A 20,962-nucleotide genomic window follows, 5' to 3' on the forward strand; every position below is an offset into this window, starting at 1 on the left:
GGTTAGTGTCAGTGTTTGACAGTCTTCACTAGTCTTGAAGCTCAAGTGAGTTTCAGCCTAAATTCTTAGTTTGAATCAATGTAGCAACGCTGATTTGAGAAAAAGGCTAAATGAAAAATACCAATCAAAACACTTCAAAATGAGTGGTTAATCATTACCAGGTTTAATTCAAGTTTAATTCAAGTTTTTTGTCAAGATCACATAAAAAATATTTTGTTACATCGAGATCTTAAGAAAACAAGAATTATTTTGAAATCACAAGAAAACAATTTTGTTACATTGAGAAAATGATCTTGCAAAATTAAATCGTGATCAAAAGTAAACAACTTGAATGCTGTACTTTAATACTTTTTTTTTTTACAAAATTCTGAGTACTTATTTACATCTTTGACAAAAAAAAAAAAAAAAAAAAAAAACAATTAACTGTTTATTGTATAGATCTTTTCACAATACATAGCAAAGTAGCTTCACGGTAAAACATTGCTTCAATGTTACAATCAGTAAGTAAATCCGGTATGTAAATTTATCCGACAGTAAAATTCAGCTATGAGATCATTTATGTTAGTAAACATCATGTATTCTGTTAAGCAGACACAATGAACATGTTAGTCAATGATAAGCTTGTGATTATGATGATTACAATATGTGACCCCCGACCACAAAACCAGCCTTAAGTCGCTGGGGTATACTTGTAGAAACAGCAAAAAATATATTGTATGGGTGAAAATTATTGATTTTACTTTTATGCCACAAATCATTAGGATATTAATTAAAGATCATGTTCCACGAAGATATTTTGTAAATTTCCTTCCACAAATATATCAAAACTGAATTTTTGATTAGTGGTATGAATGGCTGAGAACTTCATTTGGATAACTTTAAAGGTGATTTTCTCAATATTCTGATTTTTTTTTTTTTTTTTTGCACACTCAGATTCCAGATTTTCTAGTAGTTGTATCTCGGACAAATATTGTCCTATTCTAACAAATACATTACTATCATACATAAGTTGATAGCTTATTCATTCAGCTTTCAAATGATGTATAAATCTCAATTTAAAAAATATGACCCTTATGACTGGGTTTGTGGTCCAGGGTCACATAGGCCTATTAGGATATCAAGGAAATCAATTTTAGTATAAAATGTAATTGGTCATTCATCAATGAGAGCAATGTGTCAGTTTTTGTCTTTGATCTAACAATTGTAGCTCCGCTATGATCATTGCTCATCATTTTCGTTAGCCTCATGATGTAGCCCTTAGCTGTAGTGCAACCCTGCTGCTACAGTTTACACAACATGACCTGAGCGAGAGCTGCCATATGTCGATGCTTCATACCCCACACAGCCTGACACTCAATGCTTTCTGGAGAAAAATATGTCCATTATTAATAACTGTAGTTGCAAGCTCAAATCTTAATATACCAATCTTAACTGAACAAATAAAAACATTAACTATCACTTTAAAATGATTACTATCCATGCAACTGTATATGCAAGTGGGTGTGATTATTTATAAGTTATTATAAGCTGTGAATAAAGAATTTAAAATGTAAACCTGGTGGGGACAGTAGTTCAGCTGAAGAAAGAAATGAGCAATGGGTTTTCATGATCTAAATCCAATATAGTGAGTAAGGGAATAGAGAATGTTTTGTGATAAATTTATAGATCTGATCTTACATCGGTTTTAATTATGCAACATGTCTGAAAACTAAAACAGAACACAAATCTTGAAACAGAGAGAATCAAGAGACTGAAAATTGCCAATCATCTATCCTAAATTTTTTTTTTTTTTTTTTTCAGAATACTATAGTACGTTAGTTAGTACTTCTCTACTGCTCAAAAACACAAAGACAAATAACACAGAGCCTGTAGCACACAAGCAATGACAGATAATGTACAAAAAGCAAGCAGTGTAGGTCTAACGAAATATCATGCGCAGTGAAGGACAGATGATGGCTGTGAGGAATAAATTCACACTGAGAAATTCAAATTACATTTTTATGATTTTTGTGAATGGTGCACATCCACAGGGAAATGAAAAGCACATTTTTTTAAAAGGTGGACTGTTTTTAGTGGTGTGCATCAGCATAGTAACATGCTAACCTGCACTGAAATTACAAACCAAAACAGAACCATCAGCTGTGACACACTGCATATAAGACACAGGTAAAGCAGGGTTGACCAATCCTGTTCCTAGAAGGTTAATGTCCTGCAGAGTTTAGCTTCAACTCTAATTAAACACTTCTAAAATGAATCAAGGTCTAGAGGACCTCTATTAAAAACTTTCAGGCCAGTGTCTTGGAGAAAGTCAGAATTAAGCTTTGCGGGAAGCTGGCCCTCAAGGAGTATTGAACATATCTCTAGCTCCAAATGAAAGCAGAAAAAAGGGAAAGGATTTTAGAGACAAAATTACCCAGCTTTTATTGATAATTGCTGTTATTAATTTTTTGTTGCTCATCAAACGTACATACTCACAGAAGCTGCAGACCTGCAGTAGGTAGATCTATGGCCTGGACAGTTTGAGGCCCCTGTTGTTCCTGTAATCACTTGGACCATCAATTAAAATTTTCATATTTATTTATGCTTTAATATTCACTACTGGTTGTCATACAAGTACAGAACAGTGTCCTACAAATATTTTTTTGAAGAAAAATACAATTCACCCTTTTCTAAGATTCCAAGGGCCATTCAGCTATCTGAGAAGAAAAGACAACTTTTTGTGTATAACAATATTATTTATTATCACCATTTACTACATTTTATTTCATAAAAAAAATCATGAACTAGGATGATTCCTGTTGATGACTCTCTTTTAACTGTTGTTCAGTCCTCATTTCAAAATGTTCCCGATCGATGAAAAAAAAAAAAAAACTTAAGTTGGATAGTTGTAGAAAGAAATGATTATTTGTGAATGATGGCAGATGGTCATGTATGACCATGTTTTCCTTTATAATATCCTTACAGTACCTTAAGTAAATGAAAAGTCCTTGCAGAAATTTCTCCTCAGCCTCCAGGATGGACATATTTTCCACAAAAGCCAGGGCACAGATCATGGACTACCAGAAAAAGAATTGAGATTGATCACACACAAGTAGCCAAGTATCATTTCACGTTTAGCCTTCTACAACAAAATGAAAAGTGTCTCTTCTATAATAACCACAAAAAAGCATTGTTTTTAGTGCAAATGGTCTCATCTCACATTATATGGATAAACTATTTGATATTAAAACAATGTGAATCTAACATCATGCAGAGCACAGCTAACATATGAGACCAACTTCTAGAGAAAGTACATCCATGATGAATTTGATTGATTCACCCACACTGTGGGTGTGCTGTCCTGAAATGAAGTCAGGTGAGAGTGGATCGCATCATCTGCCCCTGATCTTCAGTGTATACCGGCTCAGGTCCTAACTTGTCAGAATGCTTGAGAAAAGTGTAAGGCCACTTCTAATTATTATGACCACTGCCTTGTCTTTCAAAAGAAAGATAACATTTGTATTTGCTAAAATCTTTTAATTTCATTTAAATTGTATGAATGTACTGTAGGTTATCAAGAATAGAAATGTGAGTACTGCCATGTGAGATTTTTACAGAGGTGATTATGAAAACAATGACAAGGCATGATTTTGCCTTATCAGATTTGGTGACTGTCCTGTATATCTGTGGCTGTTCATATCACAGTATAAAACTTTCTAGGACAGGGGTTCCAAACTTTGGCCCTCAAGGTCCACTTTCCTGCAGAGTTTAGCTCCAGCTTGATCAAAATTGCCTGCCAGTGACTTTCTAATAATCCCAAGGACCTTGATTAACTTGTTCAAGTGTGTTTGATTAGGGTTAGAGGAGCTAAACTCTAAAATTTCAAATACAGTAAGTCTGAAAGACTTGATTAGCTGGATCATTCAATGGTTTAATTATAGGGTTAAATCTAAACTCTGCAGGGCTATGGCCTTCCCGGGAACTGAGTTTGCTCCCCTGTGCTAGAGTATCTGTCTGAATATGCCTCTGATTGTCCACATCAACACTCTACGATCCACAGACATGGATTTTTCTTCAGCTGCTACACAGATGACATGCAGCTATTCATCTAGTTCCAGCTCGACACCCCGCAGTGCATGGATCTATCCTTACCTGGCAGACGTCTCGCAGCCTGAGTGAAAGAACATCACCTTCAACTCAACCTAGCAGAGACAGAACTTGTCATCTTCTCAGCTAGCCCAGTGATTCAACATCAACCAAAACAGACATAAAGGTCATTCAAAAGTATGCTGTGAACACTTCTGCACATGAATAACAACTGCACTTACACTTAAAACCATTCAAAAACTACTATTTTATGTGTATTTTACGTGTTGCTTCACTCACCAGAAAAGTTGTATGATATAGAGGAAGTTAAATATTGACGTTTTTGATTGATTGATTGATTGATTGATGGATGGATTGACTCATTTAGTGGTGATCAGTTCCATTTAAATACAGAAATTACAGTACCATTATTAATGCAAACATTCAGCATAATTGCATACAATTTAGCCTTGTATAATTGAGACTCTTATTTTCGTGTTTCCCATTTCCTCGTTATGTCTGTAGTTCACTTCTTTGACTGATTACAAAATAATGTTGCCACTCACATTATTTATTTAAAAACATTTGTTTGACTTTCTTCAAAAACGACACAGCAACTTTGAGTGAAAAAATGAACGTATTATAATATTGCAAATTATGGTAATGGATGCAGTACATTGAATTTGGTTTGCAGTTTTACAACTTCTCTCCTCTGCCGTTAGAAGCAATGTAGGAAACATAATGGAATGTTTGTTTTGGTTTCTCAATCACGTTGACTGAATTGTTGCCTCCAGAAAACAATTTAAATGTAATTGCATCACTTCTGCATTTGTCAAGAACGAAATCCAAGGGATTCCGCGAGAGTTTCATAGGTGTGATGGCAAACATATTCCACAAGAGGTCTCCAGTGCTGTTCTGCAGGACTGAGCCTAAAACATTCAAGGGTTTGCCTAAATATGAGCTTGTGAATGAAACACCATTCCTTTCTTTTTTTTAATCACAGAAATTAAGATTCTTAAGGATAAAGCCTGTTTTTTTGTGCGTGTGTGTGTTTTTTTTTTATCAAGTCGAATAACGATAAAGGTCATTATATGTTTATTATAAGCACATGCTTAAGTTTAATGCTGGAATTATTTAAACTCAGGTAGATACTTATTGGCTTCCAAATATTGTTTTTTATCATTCATAAGCTAAAAAAAAAAAAAAAAAACCTTCAAAAAATGACTCCAACCATACTGTACTGTTATAGTTGTAGTGTCTTTATTTTCATAGAAAAAGAATGATTATTAAAACGTTATAGTTATTGTTACAGTAATCATCTTGAACAGGCCTTGGTAATAAAATGGCACTAAAATGGTCCATATATTTGTGCATGTGATTCAAGAGATGCAGTAGGTCTTTTTTCCCTTCTTTTCATTCTGTTTACCTCAACTTAAATCCCTCCTTAATCTTATCAGCAATGGTGCCACTATGATGTCATGCATCCGCCAAAGCAGGACACACAGCCAGAGAGCCGGATGCTCATGGAAAGAATGTAAAATACCAGTGGACTTAAACCTTGACATATGAGCTTGTCCCTCACCACACGTTTTACAGCAGTTCTTATTTATTTCAAGTACATGGTCATATGAGATGTGATCTGAAGTGAGAGCTAGGCAAAAATCAATCATGATGCAATCATGCAGTGCTAGTCCATAAAATGAACCTGGGAGACCAGAGCAGCATATCTGGACACAATAATTAGGTCAGCTGTCAGAATACAAACTGATCCCAAAAGCATTCAACTGAAAATATTCCAAAAAGTTTTTTTTTTTTTGTTTTTTTAAGAGAGAATCTCTTGAATACTGTGACTTGGAGCACCTCATCCTCAATTTTGAGTCTGTAATGAGTCTGTATAAAATTGATGAGAGCGTGAAACATGTTGTGAAGGCAGTCGAGTCACATAAGGTGTGCGACTAATTGGCCAGAGAGAATGTGAGGAGTGAGGCTGAATGGCTGACTGATGATTTTATTAACTCTGCAGCTGGGCCCAGTCCGGAGGTGTGGGAGGACTGCCCAAGAGGCCACACACAGTCTCCTGGGAAACTAACGGTGAGCGCATTGCTCAGACGAGACCCCTTATTCTTTTAGTGTGGGAGAGGGGGAAATAGGGGGAGGAGCTGATTTTATTTTTATCTTTAGTTCTCTGGTATTTGGAGCAATGGAGCAGAGATTTTTGCAGTATAGTTTAGCATTTGTGTTTGCATTTAGTGTCCTGTTTCTTGTCAGATGATGATGGATTTAAGTAATTCAAAGATACATCACAAATGCAAATCATATAAAAAATAACTTGTTTTTTATTATTACAAATAAATTTTATAGATTTTTCTGAGACTTAGAAATCATTGTAACAAAGTCTCATTATTAAGCTGAAATCTTAAATCAATTTTTTTTTGCCATGAATAGTTAGTCTGTTACACATTATTAATATTCAAACTTGAATGTTGTGTCTGCCAGTGTGATTTAGTATGTAGTATGTAGTATGTAGGGTGACATTTTGTCATATATTCCATAAGAGAGAATTTATATATAACAAATATATATATTCATAGAATATAACAAAATATTTTATTTTGGATGAGATTAATCACTATATATATATATATATATATATATATATATATATATATATATATATATATATATATATATATATATATATATATATATATATATAGTGATTAATCTCATCCAAAATAAAATATTTTGTTTACATAATATGTGTGTGTGTACTGTGTATATTTATTATGTATATATCAATATAACGTGTATATATTTTACAAAAAAAGTTGTTTATACTATTTTATGAAAAGGCATGTTTTGTTCATATCAAATTGAATAACTCTACGAAAATGCCATGATATCCATTTGTAGAAAATAAATTATATTTGTAACAATATTGTTTACCTTGAACATATTTGAATGTTTTTGAAATTAATAAGACTACAGACATTTACTAATTAAAAGTTAATTAATAACATTAAAATGTTCTTAATAAATATTAATAAATTAATAACATTAATAAATATTAATGTTCTTTTTCTGAAGACAGTAAAAAAGGTATATATATATATATATATATATATATATATATATATATATATATATATATATATATATATATATATATATATACTTCAACTGTTGATCAACATCCTTATTTGTTATCCTGGACCACAAAATCAGTCGTAAGGGTTTTTTAAATTAAAATTTGTTGACATTATCTGAAAAAACTGAATAAATAAGCATTCCACTGATGTATGGTGGTTAGGATAGGACAATATGTGGCTGAGATACAACTTTTTGAAAGTCTAAAATCTGAGGTGCAAAAATAATAATAATAATGAGAAAATCGCCTTTAAAGTTGTCCAAATAAAGTTCTTAGCAATGCATATTACTAATAAAAAATAACGTTTTGATATATTTTAAGGTAGTAAATTTACAAAATATCTTAATGGATCATGATCTTTACTTTATATCCTAATGATTTTTTGGCACAAAAGAAAAATAGATAATTTTGAACCACAATGCATTGTTGGCTATTGCTGCAAATATACCTGTGCTACTTGACCGTTTTTTGGGCACATCTGTCCCCATTCGTATACATATATTCATATAGGGTAACACTAAACAACAACAAAAAAATCCTGCATTTATTAGCCTATAAGCACCACCTGAAAACTGCATCTGAAACAAAAAACATATACTGTATATTCATTAAATATCGGGCCAATGGTTTATAATTAGCTTTTGCATTTTGCCAGTTTTATAATAGGCTACGGGGTTATGAGTAGGCATATGATCTATCAAGTTTAATTCTGTGTGTTCTGTCTTCCTATTATAAAGCTAAACAGTCATCAACAAAATAACAAAAATGCTGCAGAAAACACCAAATAAGCCTTGACCAGGATCACTCATGGATGATGCGAGGTTCACTCAGGCGAAGAGCAGCGAGGAGCGCGCGTGCGTCTGCGATGATCTCACTGGAGGCGTGCTGCGCCATGTGCTGCTGGCCGCTTCTGACGGGAAACATACCTAGACACAAAGGAGCGCATGATCCAAAAGCAGCCCCACCCCAGAAAAAATAAACAAAGAATATAGGCATGTTTTTCTAATGTGGGTCCACCTAAGACATTTGGTCTGTTACAAACATCTCAGCGTGATGGAGCGGTCGATGCACATGCACAAAGAGAGGAACGAATTAACCCCTGCGGTCGGGAACGGAACTCACGCACAATCTATCGCGTCTCTTCATCTCTTTTGTTACACATTACGGGTTGATGACTGGAAATAAGCGGGGGTTAAGATGCTCTCCGCATGTTTGTGTTAAAAAGTGGACCGCCTCCTCCCTCATTTCTGTCCCCTCCCTCAAGAAACCCCCTTTCCAGTAGCCTTTTGTGTTCACGGTGCCCTACACAGTCCCTTGCATTCCTGTTTCGTTTACTATCCGTTCATCCGAGAGCTTCTACATGAGAAAGTGACCCGATTGCGAGGAAATTACTCTCATCTACTTCTGGGACTTTGCTACATTGAGGAAATATAAGTAGAGTGTCCAGCTCCATTCATACTTTTATCCGTTCACTTACCTTCAGCGGACAGGGGGGAAGTGAATACAAAGATATTGTGTTCAAGCGTGAAATGGATTAAGTCGCATTGAGGAAAGCTGGAGCACCACAGACGAACCAAGCGACGGCGAAGGGGTCGGAGGGAGTCGATGAATTTCCAACATCAACGAGAAAGAGGTGAGATAGCAGTGTCTGTCTGATGGTGACCGAGTCTGTTCCTGGAAGCCCTTAAAAAGCAGACATGCTGAAACCTGACGTGTAGAATCAAGATTTCGTGCCGGGTTTGTATGTCTGCTTTCTGAAATGCACATTAAATATCAAAAAGTTCATTTTTAGCATTATAGGCTGGGTGTTTCTGTACGACATCCCAGAATAATTCATGACACCATTTCAGTAGAGAGGTGTCTATGTGAGATGGTAACTGACCACGAGGACATTTTGAAATGCAAAATCTGCAAGAGAAAAATAAAATCAGAGGAAACTGAAATATTCTACTTTAAGCGGGGCTTTCACATAATATGCTATATGCGCTAGATATATTTAAAAAAGATTAAAATTATATTGTGAAATCGGGTATGCTCTATTTAACACAGATGACCCTCTTAATCCTCCTGGAATGTTATATCTCGGTTGTAGCCATGTGTCAGATCAGAGCACTGCTCAGTCACAGCAGTTCAGGACCATGTAGTGGACAGCGGCACAGCTGGTACAGTAGATCAGTGATTCAAGGGTGGGAATTGTGTGTGTGTGTGTGTGTGTTTGGGGGGGGGGGGGGTCTTGACCCTTTTTGACCCTCCCCCACAGAGAGTAAAAAGAAAAACAGATGGGGGCCCCTAAAAACTATTATTTTTCATAAATAATATGCATAATAAATGTAACAATTCAGTACAAAAACTTGAAAACAGAATTTGTTAACGCTTTTGTTACCAAAAAGTCAGATAAAATTAAGTCAAAGCTAAAAACATAAAAGAGCGCGCTAAATAGAAGCTCAGGAACAGAAGTTGAGTTCACCCAACAAGTAACCATAGCAACAGTATGTAGCTCAAGTTAGACATCAACCAATCATAAAGGTCTATTCACACCAAGGACGATAACTGTAAAGTCTTAATAGATGATAAATCACAAGTGGGTTCCCAAGGTAAAAACAGCTACATTGCTTTCATATTTTGAGAAATGAACTAATTTGGCTTTTCAATGTAGGGTTTTGCTTAAATTACACAACCCACTATTGTAGGTGCACTAATAAGATTCCTTCACTTCACTGCAGACATTTTACATTAGAGTCTGCAGACTTTCTTTCAAGTTATTTTCAAAAATCTCTTCTTCCAGTGTTGATTAAGGAACGAAAGGTTGGATCACTTAAATGAGTTGAAAAATCTATTTTCTCTACATTAAGTAGGCTACGTATTTATTCAGTACCAACTTCCCACCAGCTGTGACATATCGCTGAAGAGACTCACAGACAGACTTGATTGCTGCTTTATTGCTGATCTCCTTTTATTTGCCAGCCAATAGACTCCTTGACAGCACAAACTTGAGTCTGTTCATTCCCTGCCCTCTCCTTATCCCCCTTCTCTCTTCAGAGACAAATAAAGTAGCGCAGGATAAATAGTTCTCTCTCCCCTGAAAAGAGCCTTCTTTGTTTGTGCAGTGTGAGGCATGGAAGCCGATACGGCCAGCATGTGTCACACAGCTTTCATTAGCTGTCCGCCTGGAGAGAGATGAGGCTATTCAGACTATTGCCTGATATGTCAATACTGAATTCCACAAGGTAACTCCAGAAAGGGAAGCTTGGTCACTAATCAGTTATGTGGGCATGCAGATCTGAACATTTACAGTGCTAACAGTCACAGCACTGGTTTTTATCTGATACTATAGACAGCAGTATTGAATCCTGATATTGACTGGGTATGCAGTCTACCTCATCAGACACCACCACGATGCTGTAATATCATCCAAAAACATTAATCTCAACATGTCTGGTTGGACTGCAGTTATGTGTCATAAAGCTCTGTTTTTGAACCCCTTGAAAGCATTACCATCTGACATTACAGAACATCCTTAAATGGATGGTATTTTGTGGTATCATGGAACAAAAAGTAGTTTCGTTGCCAAATAAAATGAATTGATTTTACAGTCCCTGTATCTGCATTTGTGTCCACCCATCCACAACAGAAGCCCAGAATATTTGCATGCTTAGCATGACAAATTACAACATGCCAAATGATCCATTTACTAGGCTGATTTGAGAACTTAGATATTCCAAGACTATATTTTGAGGTTGAGCCAAATAAAAGTTGCAGAATGTTTAATACCACAAGCATAGGCACATACGTTTTTAGGGTAGCGTTATTTAACAACATACAAAAAAAAATAAAAAAGAACTTTTAGTAGACAAAAACTCCAAAAAAGCGGGTTTGAAAGCTGTGAGTAGTAAAACATAAATAAATTGCCATTTAAAAGACATTGTTTTCATCCATGTTGAATTCAATATGGCGTCTTACCTGTTTAAGGTATATAACATGTATCTAGTAAATATCCTGTGTTTGATCTTATCCTGTTCTCACTTTCAGATTTCACTCGGCCAAATGCCAAAATGTCTCCAAAAGACAAGCCCAAGAAGAAGCCTCCCAAAGACAGCATGACCCTGCTGCCTTGTTTCTACTTTGTAGAGGTATGCTGTCAACATGTTTCACTTGTTTTGGTGATTCTTTAATAATCTCTACAAGGCTTCTTCATCTTGCCGTTGAAAAATAATTCAAAATTAAAGAATAGCATGACGTGTTACGCACCACTGCCTTATCTTATGAGGAGAGTCATCTGCATAGAATGACATTTACATGTCGCTTTGAGTTATAATACAATCACTTGATGAAACATACGAGCCTGTAAAATGAATTGTTATTTTAGCTGTGTAATAAATGACAAGACATGACTTGCAAATGTCACAGAACAGATATTTTACACCGATGCCATTTATTTGACATATAATGATTCATAAGCGGGATACGAGAATGCTCAACTTCTTATCCTGTGTAGATGATGTCAAGTACATGTTTTAACCAGGGTTAAGAAGTTTTAACATGATTCCAGCAAAGGATTATTTGGGCTTAAACTGCTTTATTCCTTTTCAATGAGATAATATTGTTGTAAACATCAAAGAAAATTGTTGAAATGTGAAACGCCTATGGAACCTATTTTAAATGTTTACATAGATATTTATACACTTACGTCACACTGAAAATGTCTGAATATCATCCCACTTTTTTGAATGTCGTTAAATTTGAATTAAAAAAAATCTAAAATGAAACAAAGTGGCATTAGCAAACAAATGTTGCCCGAGCTTTCCTCATAACTATTTTTTTTTTTTTTTTTTTTTTTTTTTGCGATGAATTGAAATATCTCGTCTTGTGTTTGAGTGGTTGTATAAAGTCAGTTCCTCTAGCTAGTCACTATAGGTGTTGTTAAACACATTACTATGAATATTAATGTTTGATAGTCTAAGATAGTTCAAATACATTTATTTTATTTTTTTTATTTTTTTTGTTTCTCAGACAAATGCTATATTTTTTTATTTCAAGCCGAGGCATTCATGCATTTTAAAGCTTGGTTTAAATGTTCAAATATTTTTGTGACCACTGTATGCCTTATTCTGTTTGCATGAATAATTCATGAAGGTATCCATGCAGTAAATGTTGACTGATTCCTCCCTGCATTATCCTCTCCTGTGCCACCTTTCCCATAACCCAACTATTCTTGCTCTTTTTTCTTCCCTTTTAGCTGCCAATAGTGGCATCCTCCATGATTTCTCTTTACTTCTTGGAGCTGACAGACGTGTTACAGCCAGCCAAAGTTGGGTTCCGTTGCCATGACCGCACACTGAGCATGCCCTATGTGGAAACGGGAGACGAGCTCATCCCTCTGCTCATGCTGCTCAGCCTGGCCTTTGCTGGCCCTGCAGCGTCTGTGAGTGTTCATACTCTATTCATAAACGACCTAACCTATTTATCGCACTGTTGTTACTGTGAATATTGCACAAAATCCTGTTACTCTATTCAATGATGCAATGTGGACAGTAACAGCATGACCAGTGAATTGCATGGTCAAGGACCGAGTTTTAACATCTTGTATAAAGCATAATTAAACACTTGACAGATTGGATTTCTGTAATGTTGCTTCAGGCAGCGCTCATTCTTGTGTATGTTTTTGGCTTAGATCATGCTGGGTGAAGCCTTGATGTACTGCATGCAGTCCAAACTGAAGATTCGCTCTGGGACAGAGGGCAGTATAAATGCAGGAGGCTGCAACTTCAACTCCTTCTTACGCAGAACAGTGCGCTTTGTGGGTATGTTAAAAGATACTTCGGTGAAGGAATGGGAAATATTTCAAATGAAATGATATTTGGGCATAATTTTTAATGTTGACATATATTTTTATGTTTTAAAGAAGTCTATTATGCTAACCAAGGCTGTATTTATTTGATTCAAAGTATAGTAAAAACACATTTTATGTGAAATATTATTACAATTTCTAATAGCTGTTTTTAAGAAGTTTTTATATATGTTACATTTATTTTATTTTTATTACTCCAGTCTTCAATGTCACATGATACTTCAGAAATAATTTCAATGTGCTGATTTGGGTTTAATAAATATTTATTATTTTCAATTTTGAAAGCAGTTGTGCTGCTTAATATTTTTGTGGAAACTGAGACATATATTTTTTTTTTCAGGATTTTCTAATGAATATAAAGTTTAAAAGAACAGTTCTTATTTAAAATAGAAGTGTCCATAGAGTATTTTTGTTACAAAATAAATAAAAAAAATTTTTTAACAGTGACATTGGTCACACTTCATTTTAAGGTCCAATTCTCATTATTAACAAACCATAAAATACAAATTTTGCCTCAATAAACTACTAACTTGATGTTTAAGTTTTAGTATTGGGTAGGATTAGGGATGTAGAATATGGTCATGCAAAATAAATGCTTTATACATACTAATAAACAGCCAATATTTTATTAATAGGCATGCTAATAAGCAACTAGCTAATAGTGAAAATTGGTGCTTATACTAAAGTGTTGCCATAACAAATCTACAAAGATATTTGAGGTATGTCTCAGTCTCTATTACATGCATTACTGATTTTAGCTGACCCATAAAGAAACAGCCTATGGCCAATCAAAATGCTTTATCATTATAGAAACATTCTGAAGCTGATCTGATAACTACTGCCATAAACACAAACAAACAAATTGCCAAGTATACTCAATATTTCAGGTAAAGTTAAAATATATATAAACAACTAAAATATATATGCAAATAATACATCTTTGTATGGTACTTGTATGGCACACATGGAAAAGCCTTAAATGTTACTCGCGGAGAAAAATTTGACGGTCCACTAGATCTCCTACTCTTAGTTTTATTGCTCAGAAGTTGGGACCTCTTCTGACTTCTGACATTCATTATTCATGCACTGACAGCATTCAGACATTTTTACAGGCTATTTCTATTTTGGTAGAAGCATATGGTCGAGTGTTGGCTATGTAAGGCTCACACAGACAAACAAACAAACATATGTCTAGCTCTGTTCACACAGTTCCACACTGACAGTCTCTCACCCCACACAGGTGTTCATATGTTTGGGCTATGTGCCACTGCATTGGTGACTGACGTTATCCAGCTGGCCACTGGTTATCATGCTCCCTTCTTCCTAACCGTGTGCAAACCCAACTACACACTACCGGGTGTGGCCTGCGATAAAAACCCCTACATAACCCAGGACATCTGCTCAGGCCGGGACCAGTATGCCATCCTGTCAGCAAGGTGAATACACACAAACAACACCATGCCTTCTCACATATGCCAAGGTAAATTCATCTAGTTGTTGTATTTAGGGTGTTACCCAATTTGCATATTATATTTGCATGTACGTGATAAAACACAAAGTATTGTTAATTTGTATGCAATTCACACACACATTTTTGCCCTTGCAGTGTTGCACACCCAATGTGTGGACTAAACAGGATGACAAATAGTTTTTTATTTCAAGTTTTTAGTTTCTATCCCATTGCAGCATTGCATTACAAATGGATGTTATCCTTTTTTTCCCCAAATGCTTGTCAGGGGGCACTTAGAATGAAGAAGCTATGGAACAGATATGAAATTGTGTTTTGCTCACTGAAGCGTAGTACTTTCTTTCTGCATCTCTTCCTTGGCTCATTTACATTTTTTCCTCACATGCTAAAACTCTTGGCTGCGCTCTGTGGTAATTCATGTGATGTGTTACTGAAGTCACTGTCACTTTTTCCTCTTTTTTTGTCTGTCTCTGTGTTATCAGGAAAACTTTCCCCTCCCAGCACGCCACTCTGTCTGGCTTCGCAGCCGTCTACATCTCGGTAAGCATTTCTCTTTCATTTTCCCAGGGAACTTTGATTTAAAAATGATCTGACACAAAATAGTTGTAATTTGAATAACTGTGCCACTGTGATCACTGAGCTAGCACTCTTATTAGAAGGATCCAGCATCGGCATTAAGTAGCGTAGAACATTGTTAACTGCTGACTGACCACTGCTGATTTCCTAATAAGTGTAGAGTATATAGGCCACAGCCAGCTTGGTGTCCCACAGCTGTAGAGCCTGTGATGCTCATTAGTCTACTTTTGTTAGCTATGCCTCGTTAAACTCAATGTGGGTTTTCCAACTGTTAATGAAGTCATTCTCTCTGGACAGTTAAGAGAGACAGTCAAGCTGCTTTAACTACATTTGGAGTATTTTAATTGGTATTAGTGTTATCCTGTAGAATCTAATTGGCGGACCTTAAAAAAGCATATAAACCAGTTATTGTAAAACAATGAAAAATAGGTAACTAACTCAAGTAAAGTGGACAAGGAATTGCATGGCTTTCCCCATGGAAGTATGTGTCTCAAATATAAAAAATTAATCATTTAAGAAAAATTAAGTAGCTATCATTTTAATAAAAGAAGGTAGCTGAGCTATTTTTTTAGATTTAACTCTTAGACTGTAAATATCATTAAATATCATATTTTAGTATAAGAAATGGAAGGGAAATTGTGCCTGGACAAAGTAATTAAACAAGGCTGATAAAATAAAAAACAACAATAACAATATAATCAAAAGAGCTAAAACCTCTAATCATTTTTATTTAAAAACATTTATTTAAACATTTCCTTAAATATTCCCATCCTTTAAGCATGCATTAAAATACTGTTCCCTTTCATTATGAGTTACTACTATTTAAAATCTTTAAAGAAAACTCAAAAGAAATTTGTTAACAGTGAAACATCAACTTAAAGGGGGATGGTTCTGTTATGTGGAGGATAAGGACGAACTCGATTGCAGACAGGAAGTACAAAACACAGGATTTATTATACACAAAAAAGGGGAAAACAAAACCCACGAAGGGGGAAAACAATGACTAGGGCAGAGACTAAAAAACTAAACAGGACTGGGTTGACACGATAAACAAAGACTCTAAAACAACTTCTGGCAACAATGAGTAACATATATCACAAAATGGAAACAATGAACCGACAAAAGACAGAGACACTAGGGGATATAAATAGGAAAACTAATCAAGACACAACAGGTGGCACAGGTAAGGCAATCACGACAACTAGGATAACAAGGGGGGGCGGGGCGGGGCGGGGCGGGGCGGGGCGGGGCACGGAACGAGACAACACAAGCACATGGCCCAAAGACAAGGCCATGTGCTTGTACACAAAACATGGGTCTGTCATGATCCTGCCTCAAGACTAGAGGAAAGTCAGGACATGAAGGCAGAATCATGACAGGTTCACCCAAAAATTTAAATTCAGTCATTAATTACTCACTCTCATTTCGTTCTAAACCCGCAAGACCTTTGTTTATATTCGCAACACAAATTAAGATATTTTTTTATGAAATCCGAGAGCTTTATGACCTTGATTAGAGAAGAAATCTTCTCATTGCTTCATAAAATGACATCACTGATGTCACATGGATTATTGGTCCTTAAAAGTGGTAATTGCATTGCTGTCTATGGAGGGTCAGAAAGCCCTCAGATTACATCAAAATTATCTTAATTTGTGTTCTGAAGATGAACAAAGGTCTTACAGGTTTAGAACAGTATGGGGTAATATGGTATAGTGGACAGTATCTCCGTACTCACGCTGAAGACCGCTTTTGGTTTGATTCCCTGACAGGGAGAGCTAGTTCTTTTGAGGAAGTCGTGGCTTTATGGTTAGAATTTCAGATTTGTAATCCAAAGGTTGCGAGTTCTAGTCTCGGGCAGGTAGGAATTGTAGGTGGGGTGAGTGTGAATGTACTGTGAATGTACTGTGCTCTCTCCATCTTCAATACCACGACTGAGGTGCCCTTAAGCAAAGCACAAACCCCCAACTGCTCCCCATGCACCGCAGCATAAATGGCTCCCCACTGCTCCTGATGTGTGTTCATGGTGTGTGTTTGTGCACTTTGGATGGGTTAAATGCAAAGCATGTTTTCTGAGTAAGGGGCACCATACTTGGCTGTATGACACGTCATTTTCACTTTAAGAAAATAATGACAGAATTCTCATTTTGGGGTGAACTATCCCTTTAATTAAAACAAACAAGTACAGCAAAAACCCTAATTTTAAGTGGGAAAAGTTTAATTTGCGACGATTTATGAGGTTTGAGAAGTTGTCATGTTGTTGTGATACTTATGTTTCTCTTCTCAGATGTACTTCAATGCCACCATATCAGACAGTACCAAGCTACTGAAGCCTGTGCTGGTGTTTGCATTTGCCATAGCAGCAGCCCTGGCAAGTTTGACCCAAATCACCCAGTATCGGAGCCACCCGACTGACGTCTATGTGGGCTTCGTGATAGGGGCCGGCATTGCTGTTTATCTAGTGAGTCTTTGTTTTTAGTTTGCCTGTCTGAACAACTTTTGCTTTGACAGCTTGAATTTTGGGTTAACAGAGGATATCAAGACTTATTTATCTTCCTCTTTTCACTGTTTTATAATCTGTCGACTGCAAGCTCTATATTTAGGATTTGCTTTCTATTAGAGTAAAAGAAATCCTCAAGGATTCATCAGGAACAATTTCACAGCTCCTTTTCACTCTCTCCATGTCATCTCTTTGCTTCGTCTCTTTCCTCTGATATGATTTTGTGTTATAATCTCTCTAACCAGTCAAGTGGGTTAAAACTATTTCTAAAAATGTCATTTACATTACAATAGTAAATAGGTTAAAGAAAAAAGTAAACAGACAGAAGTATAAGTAATAAAACTTAAACTCTGTAGCATTGAACTGCAATAAGTGTTTTGTTTTAACAGTAAAAATACTAAATAAACTAAAAACATTTTTGTGGCTCTAAAAATTATCCTGTCAATGGAAAACCTTCCCAGATTTGTCTTTTATGTGGTCAAAAATGTCTCGCGAACTCTCGTTAACCTTACAAATAACAACTGTTTCTCACACTCCAGGCACTATATGCAGTGGGGAACTTTAGGTCCAATGGAGAGTCCTACTCAAGACCACTGAAGCAGCCCCCTCCTCCACAAAAAGATCCTCTAAGAGAACTGACACAGCGTGGCCATGACTCGGTGTACCAAAAGGCCCATGCTTCTGAGAGCAACGATGAACTATCAGCCCCGCCACTTGTTGCTGGCCTGAACCGTAAAGTGCGTAGAGAGAAGGCCTCAGTGGGCAGCCTAAAGAGGGCTAGCGCAGATGTTGAGCTCCTGGCTCCTCGCAGCCCAATGGGGAAGGAGACCATGGTGACCTTCAGTAACACACTGCCCCGTGTTAACACCAATGCTATGGAGGAGCCTGCTCAGCGTCACATGACCTTCCATGTCCCGATGGACTCTCAGCGTTCTAAACAGCTGGTGTCCGAATGGAAGCAGAAATCAATAGAGATGCGCAGTCTCAGCTTGAGGGATGAGGAAGAGGAGGAAGGAGCAACTGCAGAAAGAGTTGACGGAGTTGAACGAGAAGCTTCAGAGGATCTGGGCATGCCGTCCTCTCTTTATCCTACCGTGCAAGCCAATAGGGGTGCAACGGCGACAGCAGGAGGTGCCAGGGCAATGATACCTCAAAGGACCGGTGCCCCACAGTTGGTTCATATCCCAGAGGAAGCCACCAGACCCCCACCAGTGTCACCTAAAAGCTCCACCACACGGGCAAAATGGCTATCCATGACAGAGAAAGGAGGTCCGGTACCAGCTGCCACGCCAGAACCTCCACGATTACCCAACCAGCCACGGGTTATGCAGGTCATTGCCATGTCTAAGCAACATGGTCCAGGTAGCATCACTACACTAAAGTCTTCCGAGACTGCCTCATCCTGTGCCACCTCCAGCACTGGCTCAGAGTCGCCGTACTATCGTATTCCATCGGAGCAAGACAGAAGCAGCATTGTCACAGTAGACGCTCACGCTCCTCATCACCCAGTGGTCCGTCTTTCTTCAGGCAACGGGAACACGTGGGATTGGAGGAGCACCTCCAATGGCAGCACTGAGGTTCATGCGACCAGCCGAACACTCCCCAGGCAGGAATGCGTCCGTGATTATTGTCCCATGAAAACGGAATCCCTCTGCTCCTCTACCAGTGATCCTGATTCAGGGATCCTACCTCCGCCACCTCATCCTGACCTGCTCCTCGACAGCAGTCTAAGTCGAGATTCCTCGCTTCACCGTAAGTCCTCGATCTCAGCTAAAGACTGGGAGCCTGGGCAGCCTCACCCAGAGCCAGACCACTTCTTTAAGAACTTGCAAACAAACAGACCATTTAAAGACTGAAGATGTTACTGTAGGCCAAAGCAGGGACACTGCAGACTTCTTTTGGGAAGAACCTAATGTGAATAATTGTGTTTTCAGTGGATGGCGAGAGAAGACAGACTTTTTGGTTATCTCACATGGAGCATCTGGGGTGGATTAGTGCAGTGGAGCACCAGAAGGATCACTCAGACTTGAGGAGGCTGTTGAGTGTACATGCACAATCTGTGAGGAAAGATGACCCACAAACCTCAAAAAATTAAATACAAATTAAAGTTGTAATTAATATATTAATTCTTTTGGTTCTTTGCAGACAGTTCTTGTGAGTAAAGACATAACAACCAAACATATTTACATTTGAGGTTTCATTCATACACAAAGACTTGCATTGTATTGTACAAGAAGAAGTCATGTTTTAGTTCATTAATGATTCCGACTCATTGGGGACAGTTTTATCCTGGGAATATGGACAGGTAAGCAGTCTCATGGCTTTGCTGTGTATGGAATCGGTTTTGAGTAGGCCTAGTCGTGCTCTCCTTTTTATACTAAACTATGAAGTACTCTTGCTTGTTTGTACGTGTTGCATGTGTTTATTTATGTGTCTTCTTGACTTTGGATGGACTGTTATAATATCAGCAGGGATGGTCTCTTTCATTTTGCTGCCCAATGCTAAGGTTTTTGTAACAAACTTTGAAAAATAAAATTGTAATAATACTATCTGCTTTTAATCGGTGAATCTAGTGAATTGCGATAGATGTTTTGTGTCAAAATCCTTGATTTTCTCAGACATTTTGAAAAAAAAAAGTGATTGTGTTCACTGCTTTTCTTCTACACTTTCATAAATTTACTGTACATTCGGACAGTTTTGATAAATGGAATATCATACAGATTATATTTATTCATTCATTTTTCAGAACATCACCAACAAAAACTACAGCTAATAACAGGGCATATATTAATACATTTATATTAAACAATGTTCAATTGTTTATTTTTTTAGGAGAAAACATACAGTAATTCATGTGTGTGAGATTATCTATGTTACTTCCACAATATAAGCCAGTAATTATTCAAATATTTTAAACATACACATGCACAACAGCATATTTCATATCATAGATTAGAAGGCACCAGAAAAGTACTTAGTTTTAAAGATGCTATGCAGATTGCAGTGATATGCATTGCACTTCCAAGACAGGCATGATAAACTGTGCTTTAGGTTGTAAGAGAGATTCTCTTCTAATCTATAAATCATTAGTATCGCCCATCTTTAATGTATTTGGCAAAAAGACACCCAACATAATCAATGTGATTTTTATCTTTAAAATGAATAAATCAGAGCTGCAGAAGACACAGATATCCTAAGAGAGGCCTACCGTGTGGCTATTTAAGGAAGGGACTGTGTTTATTAAAACGGCTGGAGAGAATATGGCGTGACATGCCTGTTGTAAAGACAGAGATCAAATGATGTACTCATTTCAGAATAGTGCATTAAACATTCAGTGCCCTGGGCCGATTCAGACTGTGA

At 36.8% G+C, this 20,962-nt stretch overlaps 1 protein-coding gene across 1 annotated transcript; it reads left to right on the plus strand.

Annotated features, from left to right (window-relative positions):
• Positions 1 to 8,266: 8,266 nt before the first annotated feature.
• plppr3a (phospholipid phosphatase related 3a) lies at positions 8,267 to 20,151 on the plus strand. The gene is made up of 8 exons (XM_026206705.1): positions 8,267 to 8,846; positions 11,243 to 11,343; positions 12,450 to 12,635; positions 12,885 to 13,014; positions 14,302 to 14,497; positions 15,012 to 15,069; positions 17,390 to 17,563; positions 18,142 to 20,151. Exons 1-8 carry the CDS (start codon positions 8,819 to 8,821, stop codon positions 19,456 to 19,458), a joined length of 2,190 nt encoding a protein of 729 aa, XP_026062490.1. The 5' UTR covers positions 8,267 to 8,818; the 3' UTR covers positions 19,459 to 20,151.
• The last annotated feature ends 811 nt before the right edge of the window (positions 20,152 to 20,962 follow it).

Source organism: Carassius auratus, chromosome 27 (assembly GCF_003368295.1).
Source record: "Carassius auratus strain Wakin chromosome 27, ASM336829v1, whole genome shotgun sequence".
Taxonomy (NCBI): domain Eukaryota; kingdom Metazoa; phylum Chordata; class Actinopteri; order Cypriniformes; family Cyprinidae; genus Carassius; species Carassius auratus.

What these genes read in the sequence shown, in the direction of transcription:
- plppr3a (XM_026206705.1), top strand. Translation starts at nt 8,819, where the DNA reads ATGAATTTCCAACATCAACGAGAAAGAG. An exon ending in CTTGTTTCTACTTTGTAGAG is followed by an intron (nt 11,344 to 12,449) that starts GTATGCTGTCAA and finishes CTTCCCTTTTAG; the next exon opens with CTGCCAATAGTGGCATCCTC. An exon ending in CCGGCATTGCTGTTTATCTA is followed by an intron (nt 17,564 to 18,141) that starts GTGAGTCTTTGT and finishes CTCACACTCCAG; the next exon opens with GCACTATATGCAGTGGGGAA.